The 27430-nt window shown below is 40.9% G+C and overlaps 1 protein-coding gene across 1 annotated transcript in view; it reads left to right on the forward strand.

Moving 5' to 3' along the window:
- Positions 1-27430, forward strand: part of LOC126474602 (aminopeptidase N-like) — a 179752-nt gene that overhangs the window by 136977 nt on the left and 15345 nt on the right. The window contains exon 15 of the mRNA XM_050102078.1: positions 8442-8520. Within this exon, the coding sequence (XP_049958035.1) occupies positions 8442-8520 (79 nt within the window). The remainder of the gene's footprint in view (positions 1-8441; positions 8521-27430) is intronic.

Consider the following 27430-nt stretch of genomic DNA (forward strand, 5'->3'; position numbering starts at 1 on the left):
CTTACACTACTTTCTGTTTCACTCATTGTCATTCTCATCAGCCTTACCAACTTTCTCAAGATTCCCAGTTAATCTAGAGCTTGATATAACTGCTCTCTATTTATGTTATCATAGGGTGCTTTGAAATCTATAAAGAGGTGATGTGTGCCAACCACGTATTCGTTTGGTTTTTCCATGATTTGTTTTAAGGTGAATATTTGATCTATAGTTGACTTCCCGAGAAGGAATCCGCATTGGTACAGCCCCATCTCCCTCCGTATGATCAGGCGTATTCTGTCGAATAGTATATTAGAGAATATTTTATATCCCAAATTAAGTAGTGTGATCCCTCTGTAATTGTCACACTCCATCTTATCTCCTTTCTTATATATGGGACATATGATACCCTCTTTCCATTGTTGGGGCATTTTACCCTCTTCCCATATTCTGGTGAGCATTTTCAGAAGGCTTCATTCCAGCTCTCTGCCTCCTTGCTCAAACAGTTCTGCTGGAATACCATCTGTCCCTGCCGCCTTGTTGTTTTTCAATTTCTTCATGGCAGTTTTCACTTCTTCTATATTTGGTGGGGCAGTGTTGTTGTCTGGGTCATCTTCCCCATTTGTGTCTGTTGGATTCTCTGGTATATTTATTCTAGGGTTGAGGAGACTATCAAAATAGCTGCACCATCTTTCACATATTCCCTTTTCTTCACTTATTATATTCCCTGTCTCATCTTTTATTAAGCTTGTATTACTACCAAAACGCTTCCGTACCACATTCACCTCTCTAGTCCTCTTTTCAGTCCTCCATTTTTCTTTGTATTCTTCTACTATCCTCCTTGGAATTTATTCTCATTAATAGGGTACCGTACTTGAGAAGGGGAGGGGGGGGGGGGGGGCAGAAGTTGTAAGGTGACTTCCAGTCTAGTATTTGGGCCTAACTAAAGGAATGGGAAGCAGGAGAGGTGGCAGTTCACATCTATACAGTTGGTAGCCTGGTAGCCATTGTGGCAGGTAGTGACAGAGAAAGACAGCACTATGCTGCATATTCTGAAATCTGGAGTCTAAGAGAAGTCATCTCCTCTGGTGGAAGTCTGGATTACAAAAGGAAAAACTCACTCAGCATTCCTTGGCTGGCTGGTGCCTTGCGCAATGAAATTCTTTGGCATATTTTCAATGCATCACTTAAGTAAAGTATAGTTCCTGGAAGGTTTAAGTGTGCAGTTGTAAAACTGCTGTGGAAGAAAGAAGATAAAGCAGATACTGTCAACTATCAGCCAGCCTCACTACTGCCAATTTTGTTTGTTTGTTAATAACCTTAGTGAGGATAACATCATCAACAAAAGTCAGTTTGGATTTAGGAAGCATTATTGATAGACAGTACAATATTTTCATTTGCTGCCAATGTTTGGAATCTGTCACCAACAAAATTAAGATGGTTGGAATATTTTGTGACCTAGCAAAATGGTTTGGTTGTGTCAGTCACCAAATACTTTTACCCAAAGCTGCATGCCTGTGCAGCTAGGAAGTGTCTTGATTTGTACCTTTTCAACAGGAAGCAGGCAGTTGTACTGGACAGTCAAGAAGGTGTCTCAAAATCATCAGGATGGGTTACCAAGACACAGAGCATTTTGTAGCACAGTTCTAAACCCCATATTTTTTATTGTTTTTATTAATGATCTATGTCGTTGCAGAGAATATTGTAAATTCAACATTTTTGACAGTGACACAACACTATATATTGGTACATCATTAGACAAAATTGAGGTGTCAGCTAATGAGGTTTATAGAGATATAGTAAACTGGTTTAACATAGATGATCTTTCTGTTAATTACAGTAAAACAAACTATATTCAGTTTCACACATCTCTAAAGATGAAGAGATAGGAGAAACATTAGGTGACCAGCATTGTACCAACATTGTACTTCAAAATACCTGAGCTTCATATTCACAGCAAACTAAACTGATAAAACCACATCCTTGATCTGTGCAAATGACTGAGTTCTGCAACTTATGCTTTATGCATTGTTTGCTCTTACAGAAATATGAAAACCATTCAATCACCTTATTGTGGTTATTTTCATGCCATTGTGGCCTGTAGTGTCATACTTCGGGGAAATCAGCCACGAGCGCAGGAAAGAGTCATAAAAATTACATGTGGAATCCACTCTTAGAGCCACATGCAGAAACTGTTTCAAAGAACTTAAAATCCTTACAGCCACTGCACAACAGAGGTTCCCCTGAAGTGTTTCATAAGGAAAAAAGCCCCTTTTTAATCCTAATAGTGTGTACCGTAGTCAGGATATTAGAAGAAAAGATGATATCCACTTGAGCATACAAACCTGATTATGGTACAGAAGAGGTCCACTTCAGTGACTGTAAGATTCTTAATGCCCTCTCTTCACAAGTTAAATGTTTAACTGATGATGAGTTTTTGTTTAAAAAAAGACTTGTAGCAGTTCCTAGTGCAAGGATCATTTTACACTATAGAAGAGCTCCTGAACCACAATGTATAGTGTCAATGTACCTGAAACACTCAGATACATTCTCAGATCCTTTATTGTGTTCATTTCTATCTATTATTATAAACATATTTATTTTTCTGTAATAGATTAATTTTTTGATATACTTATTTATCTGTAAAATGTATTTTTCTGAAATAGAACTTAAGCTGTAGATACTTCAGTATGAAATTGATTAGAACTATTTACATAATACCATAGAATGTAACAGAAACAAACTTGGAAAACTGACATGTTTTATATCGTGTCGTATATTCACAACATGAGTCACTAAAACACAAAACAATTCAATAAATAATAAATAAATTGTACTGACTCTGTAAAGTATTATTAAACAGATAAAAATTATTTCTTTGGAGAGAATAAAGTGATGTTATGTTCTTTTACTTCTTTTTCAAATGAATCTTCTCCAGCAGCTGACTCAATATTATGGCTGATGAAATCACTTTTGAATGCTCTGTAAAATTCACTAAATGACAAAGAATGAGGCTCCAAATAATACTTGAAATTAGATGCTCAGTAATAATGGGATGACAATTTAAGAATTTTATGTAAAATTTTATGAGTATTTTCTTTCAGTCCATTATTCTATTCTTCTCATTCCCTTTGTGTTTTGAAACAATTATCCTCTTTACTCCATTTAACTCATCTGCTGGCTGAACATGTGCCAACTCCTAAAGCTGGAAGGAACCTTACTTGACACACGTGTAACACATCATCTTGTATTCTCAGAGTCTTTCATGGCAGCATGCTTCATTTCAGACATTATCTTATAAATTGTACTGAAGACTATATTTTCTTCTTGATTCTCCTACTTTGATTTTTTGTTTAATTTATTTCCTGTGAACTGTGATAGCAAAGTACATTTCCCATTGTTCCCAAATCATATTTGACCATAATATATGAAATATTTGACTATAGTTCTCCTCAGATATTGAAGAACATATTCACTTGTTTTCTGATTTGCAACAATATTTCGATGAGCATTGTCGACCTATTTTTCCATAGTTTCTCATTATTTCAATTTGTTCTTCTTTTTTCTTTCTCACAGTATTTCTATATTCTTTGCCTTTCATTCTCAACAAAATTAGCTTAATTTCTTTTCCATACAGAAGAGTCCACTTTATTTTCAGGAAAACACTTTCTTTTCTATTTCGTTATCTTCATTTATAGTGTCTTGCTTCACAGCAATATTCATGATGTTTAACCCCTCGACTGTGCTTGACGAGCTGGGCTCAAGAGCCATTGCTGCACTGTCATAGTGCCTGATGAACTGCGTTCGTCCAGCTATGCTCTCTTGCTGGGTGTGCTTGTTGAATAGAGTTCAGCCGCTTATTGGCGCTACGGTACGTGGTTGACGAATGGCACTCAGGCATGCAGTCAGCTGCCTACGAAATTAATTTTGACGTCTATATCAGCCACTAGAGTCACTCTACACAGTGTAAAGTTCTTTCAATGGAGGTTGCTGGTGGTCTTCTCAGTGAAACAATATATTTTGTGGGACAGTAGAATTTTCCAATGCAAACATGTCGAAGCACATATCTTCTTCGTCTTTGTGTGATGAAGACATTGAACTATTATTAAGCCAAAGCGATATTGAGTGGTCTTGTGACAGTTTTTCGAGCGGTGGAGAAGACAGTGATGACAATTTCAGTGATAGTGATACAGAAACTTCAAGTGTGGAAGAGGACATCGCAGAAGAAGTGCTGACTGCTGACACTGGTTTTTCAAGATCTTGGTCAGTTAAATGTAATGGTGATAGGAGTTAGTTTCCCTTCGCAGGCACTCCAGGAGTAAAACTTAGTTTCAACAATCCTCCAGATCCATTGAATATTTTTACCTTCTTCTTTGATGACACCTTGTTAACAATTATATCAAGTGAAACAAACAAATATGCTAAACAATTTAAAACTTCATACGAAGACAAATTGAAACAACAATCTTGTGTGCACAAGTGGCTACATACAAGTAATAGAGAACTCTATTCATTGTTTTCATTGCTATTTCTCCAAGGAGAACTCATTTACACAGGAAAAGACACAGTGTTTGAGCCACAATATACTGAATATCCTACAGTATCGAAAGTTGTTTTGTCATTACTTAAAGGGTATTTTGACAAGGGATATAAGGTTTTTACTGACAATTCTATTCAAGTTCCTAGCTGTTAGATTTTCTTGCATCTAAAAGCACTAACTGTGTTGGAACAGTTATGGTGAACAGAAAATAAATGCCAGCAACTTTGAGGGAGGGAAAACTCGAGAAGGGTCAAGTTAAGACCTTTTATAGAGGACAGTTGATGGTGAGATAAAAAAGATGTGTACACTCTATCCAGTACCTATAGTAACAAACTGAAACATACTGAGAAGAGGAGAACAGTTAAAACAAAGCCTGAAGCTACACTGAAATACAACGACAGAATGGGCAGCATTGATTTGGCTGACTAGTACATGACAAATTATACTGCCACAAGAAACCGCTTGTGAAAATATTATATGAAGCAGTTTCGCCATTTCATAGATGTGACAGCTCTTAGTTGCTACCTTATATATAAGAAACTTGGTGGAAAATTGGACTGACTCGATTTCCAAATTCATCTAATCAAAAGTGTACTGAAAAAAATACAATGCACATGTTGTTTTGTCCTCTCAGCACAGTAACGTTGGACACCCCTGCCAATTTTCAGCTCCAACACTTTTGGTAGGCCGTCACTTTCCCATACACATTCCACCTACCAAAAACAAGAAGGCGTCGATATGAAAATGCTGAGTGTGCTGCAGCAAATTGGACATCAACAGGAAAGAAATAAGAAGAGAAACACGTGTGTATTGTGAAGAGCACAATGTTGAATTGTGTGCAATACCATGCTTGGAGCTATACCATACATAGAGTAATTTCTAATAAATATTCTTCAAGAAACTGTGTTTCCTTTAGCTCTACTATGAAACCCCTTCCTCAGAATATAAAAATTAATAATAAATAATTTTTATTTCAACAACAGTGTTACTACTGTGAAGACCTTTGAATTGTTAGCTATTCAGCTGTTAGATAATCACTTACCCTCATAACAATCACACATAAGCGTGTCAAATACATGCCGCTACAATAAGCACTAGAGGTGCAGGAAGAATTACATGTGCGGGAACAGTTCTAGATGGCAAAACTCCCCGCCTGAGCAGCGCTGCAGTGGCCGACAACAGCCTACCACTGGGAAATTTTTGCCGCAACAAACAGCACGGTCAAGGGGTTAATTGTGTGGCTTGGCATTTCCTATGATTCTGATTATCTAATACCATGCATTTTCAGCAGCTGAAATTGATTGCAGATGGTCTTCTTTCCTATTTTTTTGTTTTCTTACACCCTGTTCTCTTTTGAAATTTTTGGACCAACTTCCTTCCTTCAGTTTCTTGTTAATGAATCAACTAACAATTTGAATAATTAATAACTTATTGGCTGTTGTTGTTGTTGTTGTTGTTGTTGTTGTTGTGGTCTTCAGTCCTGAGACTGGTTTGCTGCAGCTCTCCATGCTACTCTATCCTGTGCAAGCTTCTTCATCTCCCAGTACCTACTGCAACCTACATCCTTCTGAATCTGCTTGGTGTATTCATCTCTTGGTCTCCCTCTACGATTTTTACCCTCCACACTGCCCTCCAATACTATATTGGTGATCCCTCGATGTCTCAGAACATGTCCTACCAACCGATCCCTTCTTCTAGTCAAGTTGTGCCACAAATTTCTCTTCTCCCCAATCCTATTCAACACCTCCTCATTAGTTATGCGATCTACCCATCTAATCTTCAGCATTCTTCTGTAGCACCACATTTTGAAAGCTTCTATTCTCTTCTTGTCTAAACTAGTTATCGTCCATGTTTCACTTCCATACATGGCTACACTCCATACAAATACTTTCAGAAACGACTTCCTGACACTTAAATCTATACTCGATGTTAACAAATTTCTCTTCTTCAGAAATGCTTTCCTTCCCATTGCCAGTCTACATTTTATATCCTCTCTACTTTGACCATCATCAGTTATTTTCCTCCCCAAATAGCAAAACTCCTTTACTACTTTAAGTGCCTCATTTCCTAATCTAATACCCTCAGCATCACCCGACTTAATTCGACTACATTCCATTATCCTCGTTTTGTTTTTGTTGATGTTCATCTTATATCCTCCTTTCAAGACACTATCCATTCCATTCAACTGCTCTTCCAAGTCCTTTGCTGTCTCTGACAGAATTACAATGTCATCGGAAAACCTCAAAGTTTTTATTTCTTCTCCATGGATTTTAATACCTACTCCGATTTTTTCTTTTGTTTCCTTCACTGCTTGCTCAATATACAGATTGAATAATATCGGGGAGAGGCTACAACCCTGTCTCACCCCCTTCCCAACCACTGCTTCCCTTTCATGCCCCTCAAGTCGTATAACTGCCATGTGGTTTCTACACAAATTGTAAATAGCCTTTCGCTCCCTATATTTTACCCCTGCCACCTTCAGAATTTGAAGAGAGTATTCCAGTCAACATTGTCAAAAGCTTTCTCTAAGTCTACAAATGCTAGAAACATAGGCTTGCCTTTCCTTAATCTAGCTTCTAAGATAAGTCGTAGGGTCAGTATTGCCTCACGTGTTCCCATATTTCTATGGAATCCAAACTGATCTTCCCCGAGGACAGCTTCTACTAGTTTTTCCATTCGTCTGTAAAGAATTCGCGTTAGTATTTTGCAGCTGTGACTTATTAAACTGATAGTTCGGTAATTTTCACATCTGTCAACACCTGCTTTCTTTGGTATTGGAATTATTATATTCTTCTTGAAGTCTGAGGGTATTTCGCCTGTCTCATACATCTTGCTCACTAGATGGTAGAGTTTTGTCAGGACTGACTCTCCCAAGGCCGTCAGTAGTTCTAATGGAATGCTGTCTACTCCCGGGGCCTTGTTTCGACTCAGGTCTTTCAGTGCTCTGTTAAACTCTTCACACAGTATCATATCTCCCATTTCATCTTCATCTACACCCTCTTCCATTTCCATAATATTGTCCTCAAGTACATCACCCTTGTATAGACCCTCTATATACTCCTTCCACCTTTCTGCTTTCCCTTCTTTGCTTAGAACTGGGTTTCCATCTGAGCTCTTGATGTTCATGCAAGTGGTTCTCTTATCTCCAAAGGTCTCTTTAATTTTCCTGTAGGCGATATCTATCTTACCCCTAGTGAGATAAGTCTCTACATCCTTACATTTGTCCTCTAGCCATCCCTGCTTAGCCATTTTGCACTTCCTGTCGATCTCATTTTTGAGACGTTTGTATTCTTTTTTGCCTGCTTCATTTACTGCATTTTTATATTTTCTCCTTTCATCAATTAAATTCAATATTTCTTCTGTTACCCAAGGATTTCTACTAGCCCTTGTCTTTTTACCTACTTGATCCTCTGCTGCCTTCACTACTTCATCCCTCAAAGCTACCCATTCTTCTTCTACTGTATTTCTTTCCCCCATTCCTGCCATTTTTTCCCTTACGCTCTCCCTGAAACTCTGTACAACCTCTGGTTTAGTCAGTTTATCCAGATCCCATCTCCTTAAATTCCCACCTTTTTGCAGTTTCTTCAGTTTTAATCTACAGTTCATAACCAATAGATTGTGGTCAGAGTCCACATCTGCCCCTGGAAATGTCTTACAATTTAAAACCTGGTTCCTAAATCTCTGTCTTACCATTATGTAATCTATCTGAATGACACTTATTGGATATTGATCACAATATTATAACACTGTTAAATTATACAAAAATATTCTAAACATTTCAACAAACTTAAAATAATTATTACATTGGCACAACAATGAAAAAAGTAGTCAGGCATAGCAATGAAAAAAGTGCTCTCTATGCTCCAGTTCAGTAGGCACCAGACTGATAGGAGGAATTACTGAGCATGATCTTTTTTCTGTGCAGATACATTGACAAGAAGACAATCAGGAAGCTGCTCACTGACGTCATCCGTACGACTTGTGACCGACACCTACTTGATAAAGTAAGTTCAAAAACAATAATATCTCATTCAGAACGTAGTCATCTACTATACTAATGGTATTACAATGCTTTGTTTTGTCATAGAAGCCACATAATAGCTAATGCATAATGTCTGTAGTACAATGATTTCACTAAAGGAGAATGCACAGTATGATGTTGCAATTTATACTCTGTTGATAAAAGTTGTGGTCTAGGTCTCTGTTGCTGCAATAGGAATGACTGACTTTGGAAGGAGTAGCCTCTGAACCTAGAATTGAAGGAGGTGTAGCTTAGTTGTTTACTTGTTCCACACATCATCTGCAAGATACATTATAGTGATGCAGAATGTGTGACATACATAAATTTATACAGTGTGATATGCTGTCCATGTACAGAAGGGTACCTACAATAGTGAAAAAAACTTAAGTTTAACTATTATGTCACATCATATGTAATGCAAGTTTACAAATAGGCATTCAGCCATCAAATAGTTTTCAAATAAACACTTTCAGTTTGGTTGTAAATATAATTTTTCTGTTTATCAGGAATTTTACAGCATGAAAACTGAAAGTTATAATTACAACATAATTCACGCCTTTTCATCTACAGCTAAGTGATTACTCTGCTATTCACAATTAAGTGCCTGGCAGAGGGTTCAATGAACCACCTTCAAGCTGTCTCTCTAGTGTTCCACTCTCAAACGGCACGCTGGAAAAATGAGCACTTAAATTTTTCCATGTGAGCCATGATTTCTCTTACATTATCATGATGATCATTTCTCCCTATGTAGGTGGGTGGCAACAGTATGTTTTCACAATCGGAGGAGAAAACTGGTGATTGAAATTTCATGAGAAGATCCCGTCGCAACCTAAAACGCCTTTGTTTTAATGATTGCCACTCCAATTCACATATCATGTCTGTAACACTATCTCCCCTATTTCACAGTAATACAAAATGAGCTGCCCTTCTTTGTACTTTTTGAATGTCATCCGTCAGTCTCACCTCATGCAGATCCCACGCCGTACAGCAATACTCCAGAATAGGGCAGACAAGCGTGGTGTCAGCAGTCTCTTTAGTAGACCTGTTGCACCTTCTAAGTGTTCTGCCAATGAATGTGATATGCATCTTTGGTTTGCTCTACCCACAATATTATCTATGTGATCATTCCACTTTAGGTTATTTGTAATTGTAATTCCTAAGTATTTAGTTGAATTTACAGCCTTCAGATTTGTGTGACTTATCACATAATCGAAATTTAGCTGATTTCTTTTAGTACTCATGTGAATAACTTCACACTTCTCCTTATTCAGGGTCAGTTGCCACTTTTCACACCATACAGATATCTTATCTAAATCATTTTGCAAGTCATTTGGTCATCTGATGACTTTACAAGATGGTAAATGACAGCATCATCTGAAAACAATCTGAGATGGCTACTCAGATTGTCTCCTATGTCGTTAATATAGATCAGGAACAATAGAGGGCCTATAACACTTCCTTGGTGAATGCCAAATATTACTTCTGTTTTACTCAATGACTCTCCATCTATTACTATGAACTGTGACCTTTCTGACAGGAATCATGAATCCAGTCGCACAACTGAGGCGATACTACATAGGCATGCAGTTTGGTTAGAAGCCGCTTCTAAGGAACAGTGTCAAAAGCCTTCTGGAAATCTAAAAATATGGAATCAGTTTGACATCCCCTGTCGATAGCACTTATTACTTCATGAGTATAAAGTGCTAGTTGTGTTCACAAGAACGATATTTTCTGAAACCGTGCTGACTATGTGTCAATAAATCATTTTCTGCGGAGTACTTCATAATGTTCAAATACAGTATATGCCCTAAAAACCTTCTACAAATCGATGTTAGTGTTATAGGCCTGTAATTCAGCGGATTACTCCTACATCCCTTTTTGGGTGTTGGTGTGACTTGAACAATTTTCCCATCTTTAGGTACAGCGAGTGGTTGTATATAATTGCTAAATATGGAGCTATTTTATCAGCGTACTCTGAGAGGAACATGAGTGGTATACAACCTGGACCGGAGGCCTTGCCTTTATTAAGTGATTTAAGCTGCTTCGTTACTCCAAGGATATTTACTTCTATGTTTCTCATCTTAGCAGTTGTTCTTGATTGGAATTCAGGAATATTTACTTCGTCTTCTTTGGTGAAGGAGTTTCTGAAAACCATGTTTAATAACTCTGCTTTAGTGGCACTGTCATCAGTGACTTCACCATTGTTAACATGCAGTGAAGGTATTGATTGCCTCTTGCCACTGGTGTGCTTCATGTATGACCGGAATCTCTTTGGGTTGTCTGCCAAATTTCGAGACAGAATTTTGTTGTGGAAATTATTAAAAGCATCTCGCATTGAAGTACGCACCATATTTTGAACTTCTGTAAAACTTTGCCAATCTTGGGGGTTTTGCATTCTTTTAAATTTTGAATGCTCTTTTTGTTGCTTCTTCAACAATGATCTGACCCGTTTTTTGCACCATGGGGGATCAGTACCATCACTTATTAATTTATGTGATATTTATCTCTCAATTGCTGTTGATACTATCTCTTTGAAAATATTCCACAACTTTTCTACACTTACATGATCAGATCGGAAGGAGTAAAGACTGTCTCTTAAAAAAAGTGTTAAGAGCATTTTATCAGCTTTTTTAAATAAATATATTTTGCATTTCTTTTTGATGGTTCTAGGTGTTATGGTATTCAGCCTAGCAGCAACTGCCTTGTGGTAGCTAATCCCTGTATTCAGCACAATACTCACTATTTGCCCATGATTATTTGTTGTTAAAAGGTCAAGTATGCTTTCGCAACCATTTACGCTTTGAGTGGGCTCATGAACTAATTATTCAAAATAATTTTCTGAGAAAGCATTCAGTACAATTTTGGATGACATTTTATGCCTGCTGCTGGCTTTAAATGTATAATTTTTCCAGCATATTGAGGGTAGATTAAAGTCACCACCAACTATAATTGTATGAGTGGGGTACTTATTTGAAACGAGACTCAAGTTTTCTTTGAACTGTTCAGCAACTATATCTACTGTGTCGGGGGGGTTGGTAAAGTGATCCGATTAATAGTATAGTCTGATTGTCAGGTATAACCTCTACCCATACTATTTCACACGAACTATCTACTTCAATTTCGCTACAAGGCAAACTACCTCTGATAGCAATAAACACTCCACCACCAACTGTATTTAATCAATTCTTTCTGAACACTGTTAGATCGTTTCAAAAAAATTCGGCTGAACTTATTTCCAGCTATAGCCATCTCTCTGTACCAACAAGTATTTGAGCTTCAGTGCTTTCTATTAGGGCTTGGAGCTCTGCTCCTTTCCCAACACAGCTACGACAATTTACAACTACAATACCAATTGTTTCTACAGCTACCTTAATGTGTTTTACCTGCCCACTTTTAGACAGACATCCCTTCTGTGGTGCCCTGAGACCCTCTAACCTAAAAAACCGCCCAGTCCCTTCCACACAGCCCCTGCTACCCATGTAGCTGCCTCCTGTGTGTAATGGACTCCTGACCTATTAAGCGGAACCCGGAAACCCACCACTTGATGGTGCAAGTCAAGCAGCCTACACAGTCACAGAACCGCCTGAACCTCTGATTCAGACCCTCCACTTGGCTCTGCACCAAAGGACCACAGTTGTTTCTATTGATGATGTTGCAGATGGTGAGCTCTGCCTTAATCTCGGAAGCAAGACTGGCAGTCTTTACCATTTCCACTAGCCGACTGAAATCAGACAGAATCTGCTCCAATCCAAAGTGACACACATAATTGGCACCAAAATGAGCTACCACCACCTGCAGTTGGCTGGACACTGTACTCTTCATGGCATCCGGAAGCACCCTTTTCACATCCAGAATGACTCCCCCCAGAATGCACACCCAGTGAAGATCAATGAAAGTTAGCATAACCAACAATTTTAAAATTGTGATGTGTTCTCATATCTGCTACAGGAACATGCTTAAATATAAATGGGCCTTCACCAACAAAGCATAATGTCAGTTTCCTCATTTAGTGACAGTTATTTCACAGCACGACTTGGCTCTACATTCAGAAAACTTTATGCCTGCTTACTCTGGTCATGGAAGCCTTTGAATTTATGAAGAGTAATGAAGGTCCTTTTTTGTGTAGCATCTCAATTGCAAATTGTATTATTTCTTTTGAACTGTAATGAGTTATTTGTGACAAATTTCCCTGGTCTGTAAGTATTGTGAAATTGTAGTTAAAAGACTATTTAAAAGGTATTTATCTTAAGATTGTATTTGAGCAAGCAGCACAAAATTTATTTCTAAATTATTATTCTTTGTTATATTAACAAAATGCTTTAGTGACTGAACAGTGTGTGATTATTTTATATCTACCTCCATGGAAGCTGCATGCCTAACAGAGGGAATTGATGATGGCCGTGAGAGGGCATAGGTCTTACTCTCTGGTTGTGATCTGGGTTGTATCTCTCTTTGCTCTTGGCCTGTTGACACCATTGTAGCAAAGTTTTACATTTTGTACCTCACTGTTGCAGAACTCACTTTAGGCTTGCCTTGTCTGTTTCCCATCCACCATCAGTCAGACGTACTTAGCTCGACTACCATTTGGAGTCACTTTGTCTTCCACAGGCTGCCCTTCCACCTTGCAGCTTCACCCATTCCTCTCCAGGGTACTGATGCATGGCTGCTTGTAGATACAGCAAGTATTTTAGTACAATCAAAATCATCTCTGTGAGGAACATGTATCAAAAAACATTTAAAAATCTCATATACACCTACTAAGGTCAACATAAATCTCAAACGTGAAATTTTGTATGTTAAAGTTAGCTATAAAAGGCAGATTTACAGTTGTGTTTCTATTATCTTCTATATCAATGGTCAAAGTAGTGGACTGCTCATGCCATTATGAAAATTTCTTGATTATGCTTTAAAAATAGTGTGATTTTTTTAAGTTAGTAAGTAATACGGATAGTAAAAAAATCTACTCACCATTTAGTGGCACATATAAAAGATACAAGATATGGTAATGCACAAGCTTTTTAAGCCAGAAACTCCTTCCTCTGTCAGACAGGCTGAAAGGTAAGAAAGAGGGATGAAGGAAAAAGACTTGGGGAGTGTTACAGAAAATTGGTCTAGAACCCCAGCTCATCTATCCATATTATATTATATTTTCAAACACTGATTATTTTCGTTTATATAACTCATGCCTTTGAGATTTATGAGATTACATTAGTTTGTGTTTGTAAATAATAAACATCTACAGGGGTTTCAAAATGAATATATGAGTTTTAAGATTTTATAGCATTTATTACATTCAACTTACAATTATAAATAATACATCAAATGAAAGAGCAATCCAAACAGTTTTGTTTGTATACTTGTGCACAAGGGGAAAGAGGATGGAATGACCAAGAGTGATTGAAGAACATGTTGAAGGAGTGAGAGTCTTTCACAGATAGCCTCAAGAAATCAGTTCATAAGGGTAGTTGTGAATTAGTAATTCCATTGCCATCTGTCTGGAGACTTTTAAGGAGACACTTACACTCTGTCCTTATCATTTGCAGCTGTTACAAGTTCTATAGCCTACACATTATGATTTACATGCCAACTTTGGAAACAAAATGTTGCTGCATGATCTACATCTACATCTACATACATACACTGCTAGCCACCAAGCGGTGTGTGGCAGAGGGCACAATTCACGCCAAAGTCATATGAATGTTGCTGCTCTTCTTTGGACCTTTTCAGTGTCTTGAATCAGACCCAACTGGTAAGGGTCCCATACAGATGAACAGTACTCTAAGACTGGACAAACTAACATGTTGTAAGCAATTTCCTTTGTTGAAGGACTGCATTGCTTCAGGATTCTACCAATAAACTGCTATCTAGAGTTCGCCTTGCCCATTACTTGTGTAATCTAATCATTCCATTTGAGTTCATTTCGAATAGTCACACCCAAATACTTGATGGATGTTACCACTTCCAAAGATTGGGCATTTATTTTGTACGCATACATTAATGGGAATTTTTGCCTTGTTATACGCAGTAGGTTACACTTACTAATATTGAGAGATAACTGCCAGTCATTACACCACACATTTATTTTCTGCAAATCCTCATTGATTTGTTCACAACTTTCATGTGATACTACTTTCCTGTAGACTACAGCATCATTGGCAAACAGTCTAATGCCACTGTCAATACCATCAACTAGATTGTTTATGTAAACTGTAAAAAGCAGCGCACCTATTGCGCTGCCCTTGGGCACACCTGAAGATATGCTTGTTTCTGTTGAAGTCACCCCATTCAGGATGACATACTGCTCTCTGTCTGTTAGAAAACTTTCTATCCATCCACATATGTCATCAGATAGACCATAAGCACGCACTTTTTGGAACAAGTGATAGTGTGGAACTGAGTCAAATGCCTTTTGAAAGTCGAGAGATACGGCATCAACCTGGGAGCCGGTATCTAGAGCCTGATATCATGTACAAAGAGAGCCAGCTGTGTTTCACATGACTGCTGTTTCCTAAAACCATGCTGGTTTCTGCAGATGACCTTCTCAGAGTCTAGAATGGTCATTATGTCTGAACACAAAATATGTTCCATGATTCTACAACAAATTGATGTCTGTGAAATTGGCCGGTAATTATGTGCATCCGATTTTCTACCCTTTTCATAGCTTGCTATGATGTGGGCCTTCTTCCCATCCCAAGGAACTTTCCACTGTCACAATGATCTCTGATAGATGATGGATAAGAGTGGTGCTATATTTGTAGCATAGTCAACATATAATCTTACAGGGATACCGTCTGGATTCTGGATCTGATGATGCAGATCTTTTGCATTGTGTCACCTCCAGTGATGAATGAGCATTTCACTTATGTGGAAATGTGAACACACATAATGTGCACATCTGGGGTTCATGAAATCCCCACAAGATGGTACAGATGTAATGAGATTCACCTTTTTGCCATATCCTGATGATGCAACTATAACTGGTGTTTCTTATCTTTATCTGCTAGAACTATGGCTCTGTTCTCAATTGGAAGAAGTTAAACTATGAAATTTCATTTGACTGCAAGATGGTGTGCCACCTCACTGGCATAACTCAGTACACCAGGCTGTTCCAGCTCAAGAGCTCAGGTGCGAGCAGTCGGGTGCCTGCGGATGCTGGCAGGCAGCAGTGAGTATACAGCTTGTGCAAGTGCACGCAATGTCACAGGTAGACAGGGCTGGGCAAACAGCTTACATGTAGCACTGTGCACAAAGCACTGTCTAGGGAGGAGACCATGTACAAGGCAATACAGGGATTATGATTAACAAAAAACATTTATATAAGCCAAATGTATAAATATTTTATTTAGTTTGAGAAATATATTTCCATTTATTCATGATTAATGAAATATTGGGTGTCAGTTCTTGAGCTGCCACAAGATGCTAAATACTCGTAAGTGTTGGTTCATGCAGCTGGAACCTTTCTGCAGTTTTTACTCTCTTCATTATAGAAATCAGTTTTTGACAACCATATATTGTGCCAACCATAGATATGTCAGCTGCATTCCTTTGTAATTTGGGGAATTCTTCTGCACGAAGATTGCAATGCCATCTTACCCAATTCAGAATTTGTGGTGTTGTAATACAAGGTGACCACATTTTTGGAAGCCAAAGCTGGGACCAACATGGGTGCCCATAATACAGGAGGGCAAGGGAGGCTGCGCCCCGCCCCCCTTTTCAGGGAAAGGAAAAAACTATGCTATAGTCACATGAACTTAGTTCAAGAAATTTATTAAAAAGTTGGTGTGTGTGTGTGTGTGTGTGTTTGTTTATGTTTATGTATGTGAATAAAATGATCTGTCTACTGCTCAATGTATTGTGCACTGCTGTCATGAAATTCACAGATCGTTTCAGTTAATGTAATAACATTTATGTCCCCCACCAATTCAAGTTTGCTTAAAGCAGTTCTTATAAAGTGCAGCATGAATCTGGTTTTTCATTTTTCTGCCATACTCACTTTTAAATCATTTAGTGCTTTTATATACACACATCAAATAAAGTTTTGCATCACCTTGATTCTGAGAGTTCCAGAACCTGTACAGAAAATAGGAATAGAGATCGACATAAACATCATTTCTGCCTTTTTATTGCTCATGAAAACCACACAATACATGCTGTACCACTATACAGTGCGACCTTCAGAGGTGGTGGTCCAGACTGCTGTACACACTGGTACCTCTTTTACCCAGTAGTATGTCCTCTTGCATTGATGCATGCCTGTATTCATTGTGTCATACTATCCACAAGTTCATCCAGATTGTCCCACTCCTCAGTGGCGATTCAGGGTAGATTCATCAGAGTGGTTGGTGGGTCACGATGTCTATAAACAGCCCTTTTCAATCTATCCCAGGCATTTTTGATAGGGTTCATGCCTGGAGAACATGCTGGACACACTAGTTGAGTGATGTTGTCATCCTAAAGGAAGTCATTCACAAGATGTGCGTGACGGGGGCACGAATTGTAGTCCATGAAGATGAATGCCTTGCCAATATGCTGGCAGGCAATGCGTTAAGCTGTACAATCTGGCCCTATGTAACTTGATATGTAGCTCTTATGAATCGTATTATATAGCATATTATCAGAGGAGCTAGAGTAAAACTTTTTTACTAAAAACTTATCTGGTGAATTTGAACTGCTGTACAAACTTTCATGGAACATAGCTAAGAACAATTCTGATTAAACCAGCTGTCAAACGAAAAACTGCATTAAAATCGATCCTTTCATTCAGAAGTTATGATACCACTGACATACAAACACAAACACACTTTAAACTTGTAATACCCCTCTGTTTGCGTCGCTGGTTAATCATGAAAAAAGTGCAGTAATAGTCTGGGGTTCTGGCACCCATGCATTACATCCAATAGGAAGAGCTCACTTCGATTTGCGTGAGTGTATCATATATCACAACAGAAAAAGTTTGTAGTGCTCTGAGAGGTGATCCATAATAGTTGAGGGTTAATTAAAGGCAGAGTTACCACACTGTTTATGACACAGAATTATGAATATGTTACTTACCTCTCTTGAAGTTCAGAGCTGAAAACACAGTGACTTTTGGGCATTGCGAAGCTGATTACAATTTGTATGCGTTTCAATACTCACACCAACAAAACTATCATGAAAGGCCTATTGCTAGGGAAATACAGCTAAGTAATACCAACTTCAGCACAAGTATTATTGAAGGTCTTGAACTTCAACGTGTCAGCAGACAGTTAGTGTAAACGCACTCTATAACGTGATATGTTAGGTTTGGGGTTTGGTTGGTTGGTTTGTTTGGGGAAGGAGACCAGACAGCGAGATCATTGGTCTCATCAGATTAGGGATGGATGGGGAAGAAAGTCGGCCATGGCTTTTCAAAGGAACCATCCCGGCATTTGCCTGGAGTGATTTAGGGAAATTGTGGAAAACCTAAATCAGGATGGTCGGACGCGGGATTCAACCGCCATCCTCCCTAATGCGAGTCCAGTGTGCTAGCCAGTGCATTAGGTTTAGGATATGATATGGAAATAAAGTGTAAAAGTGTGAGAAGTTACATGTTGAAACATCCCATGACTGAGACTTGGATCTGACTTGCAAAAACTGCAACATTTAAGTGTCCTGGTTGAACCCAGCCAGAACAGAGGGACAGGACTCCAAAAACTGGAACTGTCACGGCCAAATCGGGACGCCTTGTCACTTTTTATGTAATATATGTCGATGTGCCAGTGGCGGACACAGAAAAACTTCATGGAGGGGGTGTTAAAGATATCTTGAGCTACCTTTACTTTTACCGCAATAAAAAATAATCAAGTCACATGCCAAGTTTAAGAAAGTTTTATTTAAACTGACTATATACATATACAAGACAATGCCTTCTTATGATATAAAAAAGTTACGATTGTAGTTATCTTCCTTAAAAGATGAATTCTATGTGCCAATTCTTCCTGCAAATTGGATAATTACTTCATCAATAGGACAATCAGTGTCAGGGTGAGTGTTCAACAGAGCTAAGCCATTAAGTCGACCCTCCTTCACTGTCGACCTCACCTATGTCTTTGTATTCCCCAATGCTGAAATCTTCTTTCTACTGTAGCAATAGATGCAGGTAGACAAGCAAATATTTTGTACAGTGTGTGTTAAGTAGGATAGTCAGATCTAGGACAAACAGGCAAAGCTTGAATAACGCGATCATGATCATTAAGGGCATTTATACTCGTTTGCTTGTATTGAAGAATCTGCCCCATTGTCTCTCTTTAATCACAAAGAGTGCTTCTTCTTCAAAGAACGATAGTTCAGTTAAGCACTAATTCAATTTATGTTCCAGATCATTACTGTCGTGTTTCAGTAGTTGTGAGGGCAAAAGTATGTTGAATTTTAGATGATAAATATTTTCTTGATAAATATTTTCTCTGAACAAGAAAACAGCAGAATATTTGCAACTTTTCTTGAACAAATACCAGACAGAATGTATCGAGATCATGAGAATGGCTGCGACTTTTCTTGTAGGTGTGTGTTAGCTAAACACTTAAATTTTAAAAACACTTAAATTTTTTCAAGATTCCACTACCAAGTTGCCTTACAAATGGATTAAGTTTGCCCATGAATGCATTAATTTTACCACTTGTATCAAAAATTAATACATTGCTTCTTTGAAGTGATGTATTTAGGCTGTTTAAATGTCTTGTAATATCAGCTAGGAAGGGCAGGTCCACTAACCGTGCCTCTTTCCTTTCATGTCCATAAACAATGCAATTTATTCCCAGATTGTGAAAAAAACATTGACAAATTTGCCTCTGATGTCACCATACTGCACAGAGATAAGGAACATCACCATAGGCCACTTCCAGGTCATGCAAAAGGCTTTGAATCGATGATGGTTGACACTGTGGCACCTTACAAAATTTGCACACTTCACCACGATATTCATGATATTAGGTGTTTCACACTTTTGGCACAAGGGCTTCCTGATGCACAAAACAGTGTATGCTTTATATTTTTTCCAAAATTCCATTTGAGTTTTTCCTTCAGATGAGTCACATAATCTTGCTGGTTCCCAACCATTTGTGGTGCATCGCCTGTTGCCAGAGAACAGGGCCTCTCCCATGCCAAGCACAAATTTCTACAGACTCACAGACAACCTGTGGTTGTATACTCCATTTGTATCGCCTCTAGGAGCCCCTCAAAAACATGTAGTTCTGAATTAATGCTGCTCACACACATTGTGAGCTGAGAAAAGTGTGACATCTGTGGTCTCATCAATGCTAAGAAAAAGCTATAAAGGTTTGGCATTTCTGCTTCAGTTGATTTTACAAATCTGTGCCCATATCATGGATCCAGTGAGATACCACATGCTTGGAGAGGCAAGCTCCTTCAAAGCACTCAGCAATGACGAGCAGGCATGATTTCAGTATGGGAACCACTGAGAATGGTGTTCCAGTTTGTTGCAATAATGAGTGCAGCTTTTTGGCTTGTTTGAACCACTGCATCAGTTGACTCTTTGTCAACATCAGCAATCTACAATAGTTGCACAACACATATGTAGTAATCAGTTCATATATAAAGCACATGGGAGAAGCATGTATTCATTTGTTATGTTTATTCATTTATTTTGCATCAGATTTACCTGTTGCTGGACTTCACTCTTCAGTATTATAGTGAGCTGCTTTCCTGCATTACTTTCCAGCTCATTGTAGTTTGTCACATGAAGAGGCATGTAGTGATGATGTATAATATACTTCTTCATTGTATTCAGAACTTCATGCCACATGAGACACCAAGGCAACTCATCTCTTTCAACAAACAAAAACCGTTCTTCCTGACCTGGAGAAAATGGCAACGGGTTGTTTCTAGAACTCGTCATCATTAAGTCTCCTAGGAAGCACAAGGTGTAAGCAATAGGCAGTGTGGATGCATGGTGAAATGGGACCCTGTGGGCAGACTACTCCCTGGTGCCAGTTCGCCAGGTGAGCCCCAGTATGCCCATGGGTGCCCGTGCCCCATGGTGCTGACCTGGAACAGCTTGCATTACAAGATTGGTTAAATGATGTTTTATCTGTACATTGGATTGGGTCACAAGGGGCCAGATGACAGCTTATTTTGCATGACCTCTTTGTTTACTCATGATCTGATGCCACACATTTTTACTTTGGGTGTTCATAAAGGATCACTCATATGTGCCTTGATTACCAGCTGATATACCCAACTTTAGAAACGGCATTGTTGTGACAGTTACTCCATACATACTGATCAAGGTCTGAGGTGTGCAATGAATGGTGCTCACATTGAACACTTGAAGAAAAAAGAAAAGAAAAAACTGTTTGAGTTGCTGTTTCATTTCATGTATTATTTACAATTGTAAGTTGAATGTATTAAATGCTAAAAGCCTTAAACCCCATTCATTCGTATTGAAACACCCAGTATGTATATACTTCACAAGCTAATGTACGGTGGATGGCAGATGGTCCCTTGTACTACTGCTAATGGTTGACTTTCCTGTTCCACATGCAAATGGAGCCAGGGGAAAACACCTATATGCTTCCATAAGAGTACTGAGTACAGAACATTAAGACCATCTACCTAATAACATATGTCCATCTTTGGCACAGATTAAGCGGTGACACATCATGGCATGGAAGCAATGATGCCTTGGTAGGTTGCTGGAGGAAATCACAACACGTCTGCACACACAAGTCACCTAATTACATTAAATTCCAGGTAGGAGAGTGATGAGCTCTGACCACATTCAGTCACATCCCAGATGTGTTCCATTGAGTTCAGATCTGACGATTTGGGGTGGCCAGCACATCAACTGGAATTCGCCACTGTGTTCCTTGAACCATTCTGCCACAATCCTGGCCTTGTGACATGGCTCAGTCTCTTCCTGAAAATGGCCACTGCCATCGGGAAACCTGATTGTCATGAAGGGGTGTATGTGGTCTGCAACCAGTGTATGAAACTCCTTGGCCCATCATGGTGCCTTGCATGAGCTCCAATAGACTCATGAATGCCCACATGAATGTTCCCCTGAGCATAATGGAGCCTCCGCCAGGTTGTCTCCATCCTGCAGTACAGGTGTCAAGGAACTGTTTCCCCGGAAGATGACAGATTTGCACCCTCCAATTGACATGACAAAGCAGGTATCAGGATTCATCAGACCACGCAATGTCCTGCCAATGCACCAATGTCCAGTGCCAATGGTCACATGCCCATTTCAGTCATAGTTGCCAATGCAATGCCATGGTGTTAACATCGGCAAACACATGGGTCTTCAGCTGCGGAGGCCCATCTTTAGGAGCGTTCAGTGTACAGTGCATTCAGACACACTTTTAGTCTGTTCAGCATTAAAGTATGATGTCAGTTCTGCCACAGTACAGTGCCTGTCCTGTTTTACCAGTCTGCCCAACCTACGATGTCCAACCTCTGTAAACTCCATGATGTCTGGATGTGGTTCCACCTGGGTTTTGCCACATGCTGAAGATATTTGCCACAGCGCTCCTCAAGCACCCAACAAGTCGTGCAGTTTCTGAAATGCTCATGCCGAGGCTCTGGGCCATCGCAGTCTGCCGTGGGTTGAATTCAGATAAATTGCGCGCCTTCCCCATCCTACACATGGAGAGCACATGTTATAACGTCAAGTTTAACACATATATTTCAGAACGACTCAACACATATAAGTCACAGAGTAAGTTGACAAGCAAGATATGTGTACATGTTAGCATTCGAATGAGCACTGAGTCCCAGTCTAGCGGCCGCTGCTCGGCTGGCCGCTTAGGTGGTGCAGCCGCTGCATGGCTGGCAGACAGCACCACACATAGAGGACGCATGTAATTGCGCAGCAGCACTTTGAATGATTGGCAAGTCACAACACTTTTCCCCCCTTTGAAATTGTTGCACTGGTCCTGATGGAGGTGTCCTGGAGATGGCTAACATCCATAGGCATTGTTTGACTTGCCGTAAAGTCTCGAGGAGGAGGCTTCCCGTATGGACAGAAGTGTCCCCGATGATAACGGGTCGAGATGACAGGAGATGTAGGGGTCGAATCTGCTGGGGGCCCCATGCACCAATCTGCCCGTTGCGGCAAGTCCAGTTGATATGACAGGAGACATGGGCGATGTGTCGGCGTCCATTGGAGGAGGAGGCGAGTAGATTTGCTCTGACAGAGGATGGTCATCCGGTTCCTGCATGGCCACGTCTCCTGGTGGCGTCTGTTCTTGTGCTGGCATCGCGATGATGGTGAGAGGGCTGTGTTGTGAGTATTGAGAGATGCCAAGATCCCGAGCGTCAGGTAGAGCTGAAGGTGGTGTAGCGGCATTCAGAACAGGCGTTGCCAGCAGACAAGGCCGAAGCTGGTCCGAATGACGCACTGCAACACCCGTGTCTGTCTGGATTTCATACAGGCGTCTGCCACGGTGTCGTAAGATGTGGCCCGGGCTCCATTTTGGCCGCCTGCCATATCCCCCTACCCAGACGAGGTTGTCAGCAGTGAACCGACCAAGTGAAGGCACCCACGGCTGTGAGGTGGAAGGCCGCAGAAGATGAAGTAGCGTGCAGGGCTGTCGGCCATATAAGAGCTCAGCCGGGCTGTGGTCGCCCATGGGGGTGAAACGGTAAGATGCCAGAAACTGGAGAAGTGCATCATCAGCAGCAGAAGAAGTCAGAAGTTTCCGCATCTGAGCCATAAATGTGCGGACCAGTCGTTCAGCCTCACCGTTTGATTGTGGATGGAACGGCGGGGCCGTGACATGCATAACGCCGTGACTAGCACAAAAATCCGCAAATTCGGTAGAGGCAAATTGCAGACCATTATCAATAACAAGAGTAGAGGGGAGGCCTTCCAAAGAAAAAATGTGGACAAGAGCACTGGTGGTTGCCGCGGTGGTAGGCAACGTGCAACGGACAATGAAAGGAAAGTTAGAGTAGGCGTCAATTACGAGGAGCCAATAAGTACCTAAAAAGGGTCCCGCAAAGTCAGCATGAATGCACTCCCAGGGCTTCTCAGGCGAAGGACACGGTGACAAAGATGACTTCGGGGCAGTGGCCTGTGACGCACAAGGGTCGCAGGCAGTGACCATGTGTGCTATTTCAGAGTCGATGCCAGGCCAGTACACGTGACGGTGCTCCAGAGATTTTGTGCGAGACACACCCCAGTGCCCTTGGTGAAGGAGGCGCAAGACCGAAGCACGCAAAGACGCAGGTACCACCACACGCGGCGAAGCATTGTCAGTGGAAAGGAGGATAACACCATCCCTAGCCGTGAGGCGGTAGCGCAAAGCGTAGTAGTTCCGCAATGGATCAGAAGTCTTAGTGGACGGCCGATCTGGCCAACCCTTCTGAATACAGCGTAAAACCCAGGAGAGGGTAGGGTCAGAACCCGTAGCAGCCGCCAGCCTGTCCCCAGTGATGGGGAACCCGTCCTCAACCCGCTGCTCGGCAACATCCAGGTGGAAACGCAAAAGTTCGTCCCTATCGAATGCCAGATCAGGACCCATGGGAAGGCGAGACAGAGCATCAGCATTTGCATGTCGAGCCGTTGGCCAGAAATGAATCTCATAATTGAAATGAGACAAGTAAAGAGCCCAACGCTGGAGGCGGTGTGCAGCCTTGTCAGGAAGTGACGTTGATGGATGAAACAAGGAAACAAGTGGTTTCTGATCTGTAACAAGATGAAATTTTGAGCCATAGAGAAAAACACCAAACTTATGAAGAGCATAAATAATGGCCAAAGCTTCTTTTTCAATTTGAGAATACTTTTGTTGGGCATCCGTGAGCATTTTGGAGGCATAAGCAATGGGTTGTTCCGAACCGTCAGAAAAACGGTGCGCAAGGACTGCACCGACCCCGTATTGAGAGGCGTCTGTGGCAAGAACAAGATGTTGGCCAGGTTGATAAGTAACCAGGCACGGGGCCTGTTTCAGCATAGTCTTCAATTTCTGGAAAGCCACATTGCATGATGCAGACCAGTGAAAAGGCATGTTTTTATGCAACAGGCGATGCAACGGCTGAGCCACCGAAGCCGCAGATGGTAAAAACTTGTGATAGTATGCTATTTTCCCCAAGAAGGCCTGCAGTTTCTTAACAGATGTAGGGTGAGGAAGGGCATCGATTGCAGCCACAGTTTGCTGAAGCGGACGAATACCATCCCGAGAGAGTTGAAACCCCAAGTATGTGATAGATGCCTGAAAAAATTGTGATTTCTGAAGATTACACTTAAGACCGGCAGTCTGTAAGACATGAAAAAGTGTGCAGAGATTTTGAAGATGTTCTTCAGTGGTAGAGCCAGTGACAACAATGTCATCCATGTAACTGATACACCCAGGGACAGGGAGCAATAATTGTTCCAAGAATCGCTGAAAGAGAGCAGGGGCGCTAGCAATCCCGAATGGCAAGCGTTGGTATTGATAGAGGCCGAAAGGCGTGTTAGGGACCAGAAACTGCCGGGAAGCAGTGTCAAGAGGAAGTTGATGATAAGCTTCTGACAGGTCAATTTTAGAAAAATACTGGCCTCCAGCAAGTTTAGTGAAAAGTTCTTCAGGACGGGGCATAGAGTAAGTGTCGATGAGGCATTGAGCATTTACAGTGGCTTTGAAATCGCCACAGAGACGAATATCACCATTTGGCTTAGCAACAACAACGACAGGAGAGGACCACTCACTGGAAGTGACAGGAAGCAAGACCCCTGAAGTAGTGAGACGATCCAACTCCCGTTTTACCCAATCACGAAGGGCCACAGGAATGGGCCGAGCCTGAAAAAACTTAGGGCGAGCAGTGGGTTTGAGCGGGATATGAGCTTCAAAGTCGTTTGCACAGCGTAACCCAGGAGAAAAAAGGGACAAAAATGTCATCGACAAGGAATCCAGTTGAGCATAAGGAATAGCATCAGAGACAATATTGACAGAGTCATCTATGGAGAACCCAAAAACGCGAAAGGCATCGAAACCAAAAAGATTCTCTGTGTTACTCTGGTCGACCAAAAATATGGGGACAGTGTGAACAATGGATTTGTAAGATACCTCAGCATTAAACTGTCACAAGAGAGAAATCTTCTGTTTATTGTACGTCCGTAATTGCCGAGTGACAGGTGACAGGAGTGGAGAACCCAACTGAAGATACATCTGAGAATTAATTATAGTGGCAGCAGAACCGGTATCCACTTGCATGCGAACATCTCGACCAAGGATTTGGACAATAAGGAATAACTTCCCTGAAAGGGAAGAAGTGCAATTGACAGACAACACAGAATCAGCGTTATGTTCATGAATATCATATATGCGGTCGGATTTGCAAACGGAAGACACATGACCTTTCTTTTTGCAATTGTGACACACAGCCCAACGTTGGGGACAATCCTTGCGTGAATGTTTTGTAAAACACTGCGAACATGAAGGAAGTTGCTGGGGGTTTTGCTGCAGTTTCTTAGCGGGTTGTTTACGGATAGGCCGAGGCTGCGCGTGGGAGCGCACTGCGGCCACGTCGGCCAGCGGGGATGTGCCGCACGTGTCGTCAACAGTGCACAGAGGTTGTATTTCCCCGACATCACCCCATGCCTCTATTTGTGCCCCAGTGGAGCGAGAAATTTCAAAAGACTGCGCAATGGGGAGAACTTCATCTAGAGTCAGATTTGCCAACTGAAGGGCACGTTGCCGAACTTCTTTGTCGGGCGCCAACCGGATAATAGCATCCCGTACCATGGAATCGGCATAGGATTCTTTGTGAACGTCAGTAACAAATTGACACTTTCAACTGAGGCCGTGAAGTTCAGCAGCCCAATCGCGATAGGATTGATGTGGCTGTTTTTGACAACGATAAAAGGCAACACGAGAGGCTACCACATGTGTTTGCTTTTGAAAATAGGCAGACAGAAGTGAGCACATTTCAGCAAAGGACAAAGACACAGGATCCTTCAAAGGAGCCAATTGCGACAACAATCGATACATTTGAGGTGAAATCCAGGAAAGGAACAGAGACTTACATGGTTGTTCGTCCGTGACATGAAATGCCAAGAAGTGCTGTCGAAGATGTTTTTCATAATCAGACCAGTCTTCCGCCGTCTCATCGTAAGGAGGAAAAGGAGGTATAGCCAACGACGAGAAACGCCCCACATTTGATGCCGTGACGACATCGCGAATCGCCGCTGTTAGAAACATTTGCTGTTCAAGGAGATTTTGCAATAGCTGCTTGACAGTAGCCATGGAAACCTGTGGGTCAATAGTGAAAAGGAAAAATCCACTACCTCGTCGCCAATTGTTATAACGTCAAGTTTAACACATATATTTCAGAATGACACAACACATATAAGTCACAGAGTAAGTTGACAAGCAAGATATGTGTACACGTTAGCATTCGAATGAGCACTGAGTCCCAGTCTAGCGGCCGCTGCTCGGCTGGCCGCTTAGGTGGTACAGCCGCTGCATGGCTGGCAGACAGCGCCGCACGTAGAGGACGCGTGTAATTGCGCGGCGGCGCTTTGAATGATCGGCGAGTCACAACGGCACACTCACTGATACTACATGTACCATGTGTGTGTCAGACTAGCAGTTATTCCTCACCAAGTGACACTGCTATCACCTGGACGGGTTTGTATCACTGGTGGGTCGGTGGTCATAATGTTCTGGCTTATCAGTGTATGTTGGTGGCAGTAGAACCATTCTGTAATCTGTCACAAATACTGGTTCTTTAATTTTCTCAATAGCTTTCACAAAAAGAACATTTTCTTCCTTTCAGGGATTCCACTTTGAATTCAAGGCGCATTTCTGTAACACTCGCTTGTTAATCAAACCCACTGGAAACATATCCAGCAGCATGTCTCTGAATTGTTCTGATGTCTTCCCTTAATTCTACCTGGTGGGGATCCCAAATATTCAAGCAGTATTCCAGAATGGGTC

This window comes from Schistocerca serialis, chromosome 4 (assembly GCF_023864345.2).
Source record: "Schistocerca serialis cubense isolate TAMUIC-IGC-003099 chromosome 4, iqSchSeri2.2, whole genome shotgun sequence".
Classification (NCBI taxonomy): Eukaryota; Metazoa; Arthropoda; class Insecta; order Orthoptera; family Acrididae; genus Schistocerca; species Schistocerca serialis.